Source organism: Gigantopelta aegis, chromosome 4, assembly GCF_016097555.1.
Source record: "Gigantopelta aegis isolate Gae_Host chromosome 4, Gae_host_genome, whole genome shotgun sequence".
Lineage (NCBI taxonomy): Eukaryota > Metazoa > Mollusca > Gastropoda > Neomphalida > Peltospiridae > Gigantopelta > Gigantopelta aegis.
This window is the reverse complement of record NC_054702.1, coordinates 50,913,282-50,927,156: the sequence shown is the minus strand read 5'-3', so window position 1 is coordinate 50,927,156 and position 13,875 is coordinate 50,913,282. Positions and strand designations below refer to the sequence as shown.

The window sequence follows — 13,875 nt, the reverse complement described above, 5'->3', positions numbered from 1 at the left end:
ACTGCCAGTAGGAGCACTTTATACCAACACTACTACATACTCCCCCCTCAAGTGAAGCTACGTCCCGGAGCTGTGGGCCACGGGCAGTTGAACTGTTACGGGTTCTGACTGGGTTATAATTGTATTCTTGTGTTAAGAACACACCCAGTCCCTACGTCGGCTCCAAATGTAACAGAAAAATCAACCTCCACTGAGGGGATTTGAACCATGGACTCTCAGTACGATAGTCCAGTGCTCTACCAACTGAGCTAATAGGGAAATTCCCACAAGCTACTGCCAGTAGGAGCACTTTATACCAACACTACTACATAGACACTGCCATAGATGATAGATGCATATCATCTGTGGCAGTGTCTATGCTATTAGATTTATGACTAGGAGATGCTGGGTTCATATTGTCTGTGGCAATGTCTATGCTATCCGATTTATGACTAGTAGATGCTGGGTTCATATTGTCTATGGCAGTATCTATGCTATCCGATTTATGACAGCATCTACCAGTCTTAAATCTGATAGCTTAGATACTGTCAAAGTGGTTACAGACCCAGCATCCAATAACTTAAAATCTGCTAGCTTAGACACAGCCATAGCAGGTGGCAAATTTAAACTGAAATTTAATTAATTTTTTCAGGAAGATACAACTGACCTTGTTAAGAGCGCTAAATCCAGTAAGAATGATGTGGGAGTTCTCCACCTGTATGGTCCTCTGTCCGAGACGAACCAGGTAGGCTCCTATTCCAATGGCACGGCACGTGACCTGCAAACAGAACAAAGCAATCATGATAACAAATTCTAAAACTGTAAAAACTTTTTATTTTATGTCAGTTAGTAATGTTATCATGACTGCAGTCAATTTCTTTGTTTAAATAGCCTTTTTATTTTAAGATGAAGTACAAGGGCAAAGTTATTAACAAGTATACTGTTGAGATGCATGTCCACCAAAAGTAGGTCACAGTGACCAAGTTATGGTACACAACAGTGCAACCCCAAGTTGTACCTGCATGCCAGGTTTGATGATCCTATATGAATTGATAAGGAAGATATGGTCCAGACAAGGATTTCCTTTAATGTGCAGTAATGCATGAAATGTAGGTCGCAGCGACCTAGTTATGGTACGCAACACAACACCACCCCAAGATGATCCTATATAAAATGATAAGAAGATAAGAAAGATATGCTCAGAAAAGGTTTACATACATACGGGCAACGCCATACCATAACACAACCAGTCAAAGATGGATATATAAAAATAGATAGCATATTTCTCTCATCATTTACTAACATTTGATCACACATGGGGAAAAAGCATAGCAACAAATTTTGCAAAAGTAGACAATAATTATTTAGCCCAGTCACACAAATTAAAATGCTGTACAACTTACTAGATTGATGGTGACGATCTCGTTGTACGCTTGTGACGACTCGCCAGCTATCATTCCAGATCCTTTCAAGTTCTCCACGCCAAGTCCATCATCTTTACCTGGAACGTGGTCAAAAACACATAAAATATAAAACCAAATATTTTGTATGTTTTGATCTAAACATTTAATAGACACTGTCTTGACTCACTGTATTAGATATATTTTTTTTTGTTGTCATTTTTTATAATATATTTAAAAAAATTAAATATGGAAATTCAAAATATTCAAGTTAAAGTTTGTTTTGTTTAACGACACCACTAGAGGATCTTGCTTTATTAATCATCAGCTACTGGATGTCAAATATTTGTTAATTTTGACAGTCTTTAGAGAAGAAACCATCTACATTTTTTCCATTAGTAGCTAGGGATCTTTTATATGCACCATCCCGCAGACAGGATAGCACACACCATAGCCTGTGATATACCAGTCGTGGTGCACTGGCTGGAGTGAGAAGTAACCCAATGGGTCCACCAACAGGGATCGATCCTAGACAGACTGCCGATCAGGTGAGCACTTCACCACTGGACTACGTCCTGCCCGTCAGAATATCAGACGACTGTTACAGTATTAGTTCAACAGGGATCGATCCTAGACAGACTGCCGATCAGGTGAGCACTTCACCACTGGACTACGTCCTGCCCGTCAGAATATCAGACGACTGTTACAGTATTAGTTCAACAGGGATCGATCCTAGACAGACTGCCGATCAGGTGAGCACTTCACCACTGGACTACGTCCTGCCCGTCAGAATATCAGACGACTGTTACAGTATTAGTTCAACAGGGATCGATCCTAGACAGACTGCCGATCAGGTGAGCACTTCACCACTGGACTACGTCCTGCCCGTCAGAATATCAGACGACTGTTACAGTATTAGTTCAACAGGGATCGATCCTAGACAGACTGCCGATCAGGTGAGCATTTCACCACTGGACTACGTCCTGCCCGTCAGAATATCAGACGACTGTTACAGTATTAGTTCAACAGGGATCGATCCTAGACAGACTGCCGATCAGGTGAGCACTTCACCACTGGACTACGTCCTGCCCGTCAGAATATCAGACGACTGTTACAGTATTAGTTCAACAGGGATCGATCCTAGACAGACTGCCGATCAGGTGAGCACTTCACCACTGGACTACGTCCTGCCCGTCAGAATATCAGACGACTGTTACAGTATTAGTTCAACAGGGATCGATCCTAGACAGACTGCCGATCAGGTGAGCACTTCACCACTGGACTACGTCCTGCCCGTCAGAATATCAGACGACTGTTACAGTATTAGTTCAACAGGGATCGATCCTAGACAGACTGCCGATCAGGTGAGCACTTCACCACTGGACTACGTCCTGCCCGTCAGAATATCAGACGACTGTTACAGTATTAGTTCAACAGGGATCGATCCTAGACAGACTGCCGATCAGGTGAGCATTTCACCACTGGACTACGTCCTGCCCGTCAGAATATCAGACTGTTACAGTATTAGTTCAACAGGTTGCCTCCTTAGTGCCCTGATTGGACTATTGTCCGAACCAAATTGTTAACAACTACAAAAAATTACTCTCCTACCTTTAATTGCCGTTAGATTTCCTCCAAAGTTTGTCCAGACACAAATCGCAAAAAAAACACTACAAATATACAGATCCCACACACGAGACTGCAACGATGTCGATATTGTCTTTGCTGAGATTGCATAGGGAAAAATACATGCAGTTTTCTGCCTTCTGCCATCTTGCTTCTTTATGGAATACTCTTCAAGAGGGGTGAAAGCCTCCAAAGTATGTGACACAATTAATATGAAATCGATGATCTCTAGTGGTATCATTAAAATAATAATAATTTTATATCGTAACATGTTATGACGTTGTTAGATTAAGTCCTATCCTTTCACCCCTCTTGAAGAATATTCCATAAAATGTCAAAATGGCAGCTGATACAAAATTACATGCTTTTTTCCCTATGTGCTCTCAGCGAAGTCGATACAGGTGACATGGTTATCATCTGGTATGTGGAATCTGTGTCATTGTAATGGTTTTTTCAAGATTTGTGTCTGGACAAACTTTGGAGGAAATCTAACAGCAATTAAAGGTAGGAGAGTAATTTTTCGTAGTTGTTAACAATTTGGTTCGGACAATAGGTAACTACGCACCGATGATGTCTGTGATCTTGTATCTCGACTCCCCTTCATCCTCAATCAGCTCGGCCCGTACAGAGTTCACAGCACTCACTTTCTTGAAGTCCTCGGGCCTCAGATACAAATACTTGAAACCCTGCACAACAAAAACTGTATTTATTAGTACCATATTGTTTTCATGCTATAGTCTCAACAAAAATTTTATGATTTTAATACCCAAAATATATCAATGCTAAAGTCTAATAAAGCAAATGAATGTCAGTCACACAACTGACCTCAGTGACACAGTAGATAAACAATCAAGACTTAAAGTCCAGTGGGTTCTGTGGTTATATCTCAATACCAACTACAAGCAAGAGTAACACTGAATGAAAGAAAGAAATGAAAGAAATGTTTTATTTAACGACGCACTCAACACATTTTATTACAGTTATATGGCGTCAGATATATAGTTAAAGACCACACAGATTTTGAGAGGAAACCCGCTGTCGCCACTACTCTTTCCGATTAGCAGAAAGGGATCTTTTATTTGTGCTTCCCACAGGCAGGATAGCACAAACCATGGCCTTTGTTGAACCAGTTATGGATCACTGGTCGGTGCAAGTGGTTTACATCTACCCACTGAGCCTTGCGGAGCACTCACTCAAGGTTTGGAGTCGGTATCTGGATTAAAAATCCCATGCCTCGACCGGGATCTGAACCCAGTACCTACCAGCCTGTAGACCAATGGACTAAACACGACGCCACCGAGGCCGGTAATACTGAATGATAACATCAATTCTTGACAGACAGCTACCCTGAATCGCAATGACTCTCAATTGTTAAGGATGATGTATTCACATCAAGGTGGACAATCACGTGATTGGTCAGCCTCTTAACTTTGTCTCAGGTAAGGATGGTCTTCGGTGGACTTACCTTCTCTGGATCACTGTTGTCCTCCCATGCCACCCGGAACATGTGTTTGATCTCCTCAGCCAACCCAATTCTAGCTCCACTGTTAGCTGCCAGGTAAATACGTGGAACACCATTCTTACGAGCAAACTCGGACGCTTTCTACCAAAAATATTAACAAAACTTTAGTTTGTTTTGAGAAAAGTCCAACAAAATAACACGCTATTTAAGAAAAGGTAAGAAACAGGAATGCTTACTAATATGTAACAGGTAACTAAACCTTTGCTGAAAATATGCTATTTACAGATCATCAGTGGTGACAGTGCAAGAATTCCATCCTATAATGATTAAACCAAAACTTACTTTCATAGGAGATTTTTTAATAATATAATTGTAATGCATGCCATGAATTCTGTATGACTAATATCTGTATGAAAATAATACTGGTAGCCTCTTAAAACATATAAGCATTTAGTTTAGGTGTCATTTTAAAGATGTTTGACAGTACCTTGAAAAGTATGTCCTCTTGTACCGAGAACGATCCGCTGCGGTGAGTCATGTCGTTGGCGATGACAATGATGTCTCGGCCATCGGGAAACTCGGGAGTCTTTAATGACATCTTCCATGCCACCATTCCAATCTGAAAAATACCACTCTATTAATATAGGGTGCTCTTGCAATCTGAAAAATACCAATATTAATATAGGTTGCTCTTGCAATCTGAAAAATACCAGCTTATTAATAAAAGCCTGGTCACCATTTTAAAAGATCCAAGCCACCAGTCCAATCTAAAAAATACCACTCTATTAACCAGATCTAGGTTGTCACTCTAATCTGAAAAATACCAATCTATCAATAAGATCTAGGCCACCATTCTAACCTAAAAATATCAGTCTTGTTAGTAAGATCCCAGAGACAATTCCAATGTGCATAATGTCAATCTATTAATAAGGTCCACTCATCAGTTTTTAAGTTTACAAATACAACCTAAATGATGAAAGTGTGTGGACGAACTGTAAACACTTCCATGGTGATATATGCAATGTAAAACAAGTGTTATGGGAGTCTTAATATTATAATAAGAACATGTTATGAAACCAAATGATGAATGTTTGAAACAAGATAATAAGGGTAGAGGGGGATTTTTTTGCAACAGATATAAAATGTTCTCTCTTATACATTCACTGTTACATATTCTTGTAGAAAAATTAGACACAAAATAAGATATATATACAATATTTAATATATTAAATACTAGTGCTAAACAGGAATATACAACAATGAAAAATGCATTCCCTAATTGCATAACAACATCCCAGAGCAGGATAAAGACAGCGTACCTCATTTTCTCCAGGCAGTCTGTTCTGCAGGCACATGTGGTTCTGGCCATCGAGCACCAACTCCACACACGACATGATGCTGGCCGGCGTCGGGTCCACCTCCAGTCGGTATCGGTGCTTGTACTCCTTCCACATCTTAATCAGGGCCTACACAGGCAGGAAAGGAAATAGTGTTTAATAACCCCTCAACATAGTTTAACTATGGCAGTTCGGTTCCAAACATCCCCTCCCCACTCTCACCCTGACCCCTATCAAATCTGAAAAATCTGGTGAAAGAAAATGAGTAATTTTATTTTCATCTTATTTTAGCTTCACATAAATCCTATTATATGTTTATCCCTAAAACAATTTCACATGACTTTTTTTCTTTTCTTTTCTTTTTTTTGTAAAGTGAAACAAGGGACATATCTGGTCATATACTGGAATTTGGCTTTCAGCTCATTAATTACAAAATGTATTTACCAAATTAACTTCAGCTCATATTTGCTTGTTTCTCTTACCTGTCTGAACATTTCTGGGAAGTCGTAGACGTAGGTCGTGCCCTGAGACTGTGCTTGGTACCGCTTCAGCTGCATGTGGTCCTTTGTCAAGTAGGGACTACTGATCAGGAGTCCATGCAGTGGTCCCTGTTTGGCACCATACGCTTGGAACATAACCTGCCAATTACAGAGATATCGCACTACAGTCACTTCTATTTTCACCCAAACATATACAATTAGGGTAGGGTTCCTAAACCTTTTCCATACTACTAGCATGTGTCCTTGGATAGGGGGCCAATTAATTAGTGCAACATATTTATAACATACAAAATAGGTCAAACGTACCTGTCCTGTTCTGGAGTCAGTGACCTCTCTGTATAGACTAATATCCAGGTAATACCCACTCTCATTGGTCAAAAACAATCGGATTGGAAAACCAGCACCACCAGACGTCAACCTGATAAGAAAAAGGACAAACAATGCAACACTAACCACAGTGATGATGAAAACACAAATATTCTGGTTATATGTCAAATCTTATTATTAACACCCACACTAGCATTCTCATGAAAAGTACTGAGAAGTTAATAATTGATGTAAATTATTATCTAAATATATTACAGAAAATTAGTAATTGATTAATGTATGAAAATAAGAATGAACTGAGTAAAAAAGAAAATCTTATTATTAAGACCCACACTAGCATTCTCATGAAAAGTACTGAGAAGTTAATAATTGATGTAAATTATTATCTAAATATACTAGCCGGCATTAATAACGCAATTTCCTTTTGTCAAAATAATATACGTTCCGGTTGGACTTCGTTGACGCTATTCGTCAATGTACATGGTACAGTGGTACACATTATTTCAGCAGCATGTAAAGGTCGACTTCCGGCCTGTTCCCAACATAAGGGGAACAACGCTAAAAACGCATTATCCGGTAAATCGCGCACACGCAACCACTTGGCGAAATAACACTTTGCACGTGCATTTCCTGATACCCGGGCACACTCAGAACACGCGGGTGGCAATGAGTATCTCACTCCTACACGATGCCTCGGTTGAACAACGCCGATCGGAATCAAGCCATTGGCTTGTTGAATGCCGGAAACTCGCAATTGCGGGTAGCACAACGGTTCCACGTGCACCCGTCAACCATTAATCGGCTCCTCAACCGATATCAGACGACGGGGACCGTCAATGACCGCCGTCGTTCGGGCACACCACGCGTAACGACCAATAGACAGGACCGGAACATACAGTTGCGGCACCTGCGCAATCGGTTTTTGACAGCCGCAAGAACTGCCAGGACTGAAGTGGGAACCAGGGGACGACTCATCAGTGCCCGAACTGTCCGGAGACGTCTTGCCGCAGCACGACATCGTCAAGCAAGACTCTTATGGGCCAGGAATGGTGGGCATTTGCGACCCAGGAGATGGCGAGATGTCATCTTCTCGGATGAATCGAGATTTAACGTGAGTGTCACGGACAGACGTCGTTGCATTTACCGCCGTCGTGGAGAACGTGTCGCGCAGGCCTGTGTTCTGGAGAGGGACCGCTACGGGGGCTTCGGAGTCATGGTTTGGGGCGCCATCAATGCTGACTTCCGGTCCGAACTCGTGGTGGTACAGGGAAACCTTAATGCGCAACACTACGTCGACAACATCCTGCGGCCGGTCCTCCTCCCATTGATGAGACGGCATGGCAGAAACAGGCTCGTCTTCCAGCAAGACAACGCTCGGCCACACACTGCCAGGCGTACACAGGCGTTTCTTCGTGCCCACCATGTCACTGTGTTGGACTGGCCAGCAGTTTCCCCGGACATGAACCCAATAGAGCACATGTGGGACGAGCTGGGACGTCGTGTTCAAAACCAACCGAATCCACCACAGAACTTCGCTGAGCTGCAGCAGGCATTGCAGCATCACTGGGCAGCCATCCCACGACGTGTGGTGAGGCGCCTGTGCATGTCCATGCCTAGGAGGCTGCAGGCGTGCATCGCAGCACATGGAGGTCACACGAAATACTGACCCCCATGACGTTGACATCGCCAGAGACGTTATGTGCAATTCACTGTTGGCGGCTGACAGTGCCAGTCAGATGGGCCAGTGGTTGGTCTCACTGGTGGTATCAGTTTCATTTTTGTGGGATCTCGCATAATAAAATAAACCATGATCTTTCCGAGATTGCGTTTTTATTGCCACCTAGTATATATTACAGAAAATTAGTAATTGATTAATGTATGAAAATAAGAATGAACTGAGTAAAAAGAAAACAGTAGATGTAAGATAAAGTCTGGAATTGACTGAATAAAGGGGGTGGTGGTGGGGGGGGGGGGGGGGGGGGGGGGTCACATAAAAATGGGAAATATTACTGACCTGATGGTGAACTTCAGTTCTGCATGTAGGACTCGCATTTTCCACAGTCTAATTCCGTACCGCATGACCATACTGCGAACTGTCTCCTCCAACTAAAACATTTAATCAATTATTGCTTAAAATTATGGCAAAATGTTCGCCCCAATATGAAATCCATAATTATACATCCAGTTATACAGCAAATCACTACCAAAGACGATTCGCACAAACTAAACTTAGTAACTGATTTACACAAACTAAACATTGAGTTCTGATCAATACAAATTAAACTTAGCAAGTAAATGCATGTTCATGTGATTCACACAAACTAAATATGCAGTTAACTAATTAACTCGAACTAAATAATATGTAATTAAAAAATTCACAGGCCACACGATTTCAAATTTCATAGGAAACACTTTTTTGGTTCCGTGCCTTGTGATCATGGGAATTCATCAGAAAGTGTTTTATTGTATATAATCAATTTCATATATTATTTTTGTTAAAATAGTCGTACTCGATATAATAATCATGGAAAACTAAATTTTGGTTCCGTGATTTTACCGACATGCTACCAGAAATGATTGTTTCTGTGTAATCAAAAGGCTTGAGTGTAATCAAAAGGCTTGAATTAAATAATAATAAACTAAATAATATGTAATTCAATTAAATTCCAGTTACCTTTCCTGGTTCTGTAAGAGTCAGCGTGGGCACAAAGTTCAGAAAGATGTGATTGCAGTCTGTTCGTTTTGCCTAAAATGAAATAAAAAATAATAACACTGGGGATGGCATGCTATTATTATTATACAGGGTTAGCCAAAAACGAAGCACCCAATTTCTAGCTTATTTCAATCAACGAGTCCAGATTTTCTTAGTGATTCTGCTCTTCAAGTTTATTTCAAATTTTCTAATTGTATCCATTATTCATGGTTATTTCCATCAATGCTGATTTAATGTTTCTATTAATTAAGCTCACTGCCATCAACAGATAATTTTTACCTTTTTTTTCTCAATACTGTTTCTCTAAATGTTTCTTCTATTCAAGGGTATTACCATTAATACACATTTTCTAATGTTCTCATTATTTAAGTTCATTGCATCAACAGATTGTCTGTGTATCTCCATCATTCCAGTTTATTTCCATCAATACAGCTTTGTGACATGTTTCCATTATTCAGAGTAAATATAAGTATGTAGCTGGAGATTTCTAGTCTGCAAATAGGTCAAACTCTCAAACTGTGTTATTTTTCTGTTTTTCAAATAAAATAACATATTTAACAAGCATTCTTAGTACCGCTAAAGCAATACATGTTCCCTACCAGGCAAAACAAAAAATTATCTCGTAAGTTCAAGGGCCATAACTCTGGCAAAAAATGACTTAATCACCATGTAAGTCAACCTTGATCTGTAACAGCACATGATAAAGCAACACAAAATTTCAGCTCAGTATTTTGAGGCATTGTGCAAAAAACATCTGGAAAACTATAAGTGGGACAGACAGACGGACAGACAGACAGGCAGACAGAAGGATGGAGATGAAACCTATAGTCCATTCTGGGACTAATAAGTTAAAGATATGTGTTTAAAATCTATTATCAATGAAATTTTCCTGATTATTTCATGTAGTAAAAATATATTTTTAAAACCTACTGTCAGTTTGAAAAGACTTACGAGTGGATGTGTAAAAGCTACTTCCAAAGAATCCATGGCTTCCAGGAGTGTCCTCTCAGCTTCATTCTCCAAGTACTCAAACGAGGCCTCCTGGAACAGTAAGTTACAGTATGTGCTTTCATTATGACAGATTCAAGAATATTCATCATCATTATGCAGCGGTCAGTCTAGAATCGATCCCTATCAGTGAGACCATTAAGCTATTTCTCATTCCAGTCAGTGCACCACGACTGGTACATCGAAGTCTGTGGTATGTGCTATCCTGTCTATAGGATGGTGCGTACATAAGATCCCTTGCTACTAATGGAAAAATGTAGCGAGTTTCCTGTCTAAGACTACTTGTATATGTCAGAATTACCAAACGTTTGACATCCAAGAGCCGATGATTAATAAATCAATGTGCACTAGTGGTGTTGTTAAACAAAACAAAGTTTATTATGACTGAGTCAGTTTTTCAGTTTGTTTTTGTTAAAAGACACCACTAGAGCACATCGATTAATTTGGTAATTCCTAATGTAACAAAGGCTCTTTTATATGCACTTTCCCTCATAAAAGAATGATCAGGCAAGGTTTTTAGACTCGACTGGTGTACATATTCAACACTATTTAATGCACATTATTGTGTAAAATATTGGTATAATTAATTAATAAAATGATAATGATATGTGTTGACTAAACGGTGTGGGGCGAGGTGACCAACAGCTGGGGTGAGTTGGTAGGGGGCGAGTTGGTTTTGGGGTGAGTTGACCTGCTCCCACTGTGATGAACCTCCACAGGTGCAACTACAAAATTTCACTGACCTTACTTGTTAAACTTACGCAAAAGGTGACAATGTCGCTGTCAGAAATGTAATACCTAAATCTTGCCTTTCACTTTGTAAAGGTGAGACAAAGCCGAAACAGTCAATACAGAATATAGTAATGTAAGAAGAAAACAACCACATACTCTTGTAACAAGATCAGAATGTCGGATGATGGATCGGACGAACATGCGATAGTCTGTCACCTCTTGACCTTTGGCAACCTAGCAATCAAAGATAGAGACAAATTCATAATATAATATAAAGTCATGTTGTTTACATAAAATAAATATTTAAGATTTGAAAACAGATATCATTTAGTAACTTGATTCATAAAACAATGTGCATTTTGAAGGAATTTCATAAAATTACCTACATTTTAACCAGTCGAAAATCATTACCAATATTTCATTAATGGTTCTGTGAGGTTCTACCATCATATTATTATTTTAATAAAATTTAAACGATTTCACACTGGATGAAATATCAAAGTTACTGAAAATGTACATTACAAGAGGTTAGATACATATTTTGTTTTCTGAACAATATAATTAGAGTATTTTATTAAAATAAACAAAATCCGAGTTTGGCCCAATGAAACTCAAGTGACCTGAATTTTATAATCACTAGAAATAAATGAACATAAAAATAATGTTTTAAAAAATTACCTTTGCCTTTCCCAGATACAGGTGCATCATGTAGTTGGCTGTAGGAACTGCTTCCAAGTCAAAATTGCGGAGACGGTTTATCTCCAGCTGGAAAGCTAATGCAGGCTCCAAGTGGCGATAAATACGATCCTCTAGAAACTGAAATATGAAATGGAATTAACCATTAGCAAAAGAAATTTAAAATGTGGTAAAACTTCAGTTTTGAAACAGATCGCACACTTCAAAAATCATCAATATAACATCGCCACCACACAATTGAATATATTATGCCTAAGAATTAATACTGAAAGGTTTATTATTATTTTTTTATTACTTTTAAAAAAACTGACTTTAGTATATCTTACCTATTATTACATATGTAATGGTAAAATTGTTTATCAGTGGGCACTGAAGTTGATAAATATGGTCAGAACTGTCTACAGAGACTATGAAAGAGAATAAACGATTTGGTGGTTTTATACAAAGGTGGAAATACATGCATTTGTGTACAGAAGCAATATTTTTCCAGTGCCCTTTATATAGAAATCACCTCAGGTGGTTGTTATAAAATATGACCTAATATGGTTCAACTGTTGTGTACAACACAATGTGTTTTATTATAATAATAAATATCATTATAAACATTTATGAACTTCAAATGATTACATTTACACTGTGAAATGTTCTTGAGTTCTTTATAGAACAAGAATACTACATAATAAACAATTAACTTCCATTATAAGATGTTCATTTCACTGTAGAGTAACTTTAAGAAATGTGCTTCACTATAAATCCTAAGAACAAAAAGATATATGATAAATGTTTTACTCGTTTCAAATATTAAGTTTTCTTGTTATTGTTATTTATTTATATCATGAGAAGTATTAATGATATCACAAGATGTAGGTTTATTGCATGTATTATATGATTAAGAATGTGTTAAGCAGACACTCAAGCATGTATTAACAAATCAGGGGACAATATTTCAAAATCGTACTAGGTAACCAGAAATCGGTTCATGTGATCTTTGTCTGCACAGGGCTTCTAGAAAGTTTATAAAATATGCTAGCCATGGGATCAATGATTTAAAAAAATTACTAGCCACGATTAAAAATTCATTAGCCCTACTTCACATTAAGTTAATAAAATTTTACTAAATAATAGTAGATAACTTACCTAAAGAGGGATATAGAGATTAAAAACACTGGGGGTTGGGGTGGGGCCAGGATATTCATATTTACAAAATAGACAACTGCAACATTCAACTCTTTTTCTTTATTTTCACTAGCCATCAAACATGGTAATAGCAGTATTTACTAGCCCAACACTCAATATCACTAGCCATGGGAATGGGGCAACCATAATCTAGAAGCCCTGTCTGCATGTAGGTAACTGATGAGTTACAACTTGACTAAGTCCAAAAACTCAGTCTACAACAGTATAGAATGCATGCTATTTTGGAATACATGAATAAAGTTTTGATGAGACTTGAATTTTCCACATTTAACTTTCAAATATGTAACGATTCACCGTGTAATGAACTGGCAGTATGTGTGAATCTGAAGTAGAATAACTGACACAGAAACAGAGCAACAGTTCAGGTGAAATATTGTGACCTGCAAATGGTATCTACTAACAGGTGGTTGCTTAATACAGGTTAATTTGGCTTTTTGCTATACAAGAGATACATGTAGTCAGTCAGTATAACACAGAAAGCTATTAAGGTAATGACTTTTTAAAAAATCCTCTACTCTTAAGCATTAGTCAAATGTTTCAAAATAAAAAGGAAGGGGGACATGCTCCTCTCAGCCAAAAAAACATAGATTTTAGTTTAACACATTTTCAAGAACAAATCTGATTGGACCTTTGCTACCAGTCTTAGATTTTTGAAGTTGAACTACATAAATTTCTTAACTTAAGCAAGGTGTGTTATAATTATTATGATGTCATAAAAAAAAAATTCTCAGTACATAACTATGTATTTATTAAATACTGAATCATTTTAAATTCTGAAATGAACATACATGTATGCTTTAAGTAAGCTTTATTCATTAAACATCTCAAATTACACACAGATATTAAAACCCATTAATGGTTCAGTTAGTTACCTAATGATGTCATCCACTGGTGGCAA

The 13,875-nt window shown here is 38.4% G+C and overlaps 1 protein-coding gene across 3 annotated transcripts in view; it reads right to left on the bottom strand.

Moving 5' to 3' along the window:
• The window catches only part of LOC121370690 (acetyl-CoA carboxylase-like), a 106,439-nt gene that overhangs the window by 12,659 nt on the left and 79,905 nt on the right, over nt 1-13,875 (bottom strand). For all 3 annotated transcript variants that reach the window (XM_041496096.1, XM_041496093.1, XM_041496094.1), the window contains 13 exons: nt 11,763-11,900; nt 11,241-11,318; nt 10,296-10,385; nt 9,306-9,377; nt 8,646-8,737; nt 6,611-6,722; nt 6,287-6,442; nt 5,787-5,933; nt 4,955-5,086; nt 4,471-4,608; nt 3,571-3,691; nt 1,383-1,480; nt 647-757 (listed from right to left, as the gene is read on the bottom strand). In XM_041496096.1, the coding sequence (XP_041352030.1) occupies nt 647-757; nt 1,383-1,480; nt 3,571-3,691; nt 4,471-4,608; nt 4,955-5,086; nt 5,787-5,933; nt 6,287-6,442; nt 6,611-6,722; nt 8,646-8,737; nt 9,306-9,377; nt 10,296-10,385; nt 11,241-11,318; nt 11,763-11,900 (1,485 nt within the window). The remainder of the gene's footprint in view (nt 1-646; nt 758-1,382; nt 1,481-3,570; nt 3,692-4,470; nt 4,609-4,954; nt 5,087-5,786; nt 5,934-6,286; nt 6,443-6,610; nt 6,723-8,645; nt 8,738-9,305; nt 9,378-10,295; nt 10,386-11,240; nt 11,319-11,762; nt 11,901-13,875) is intronic.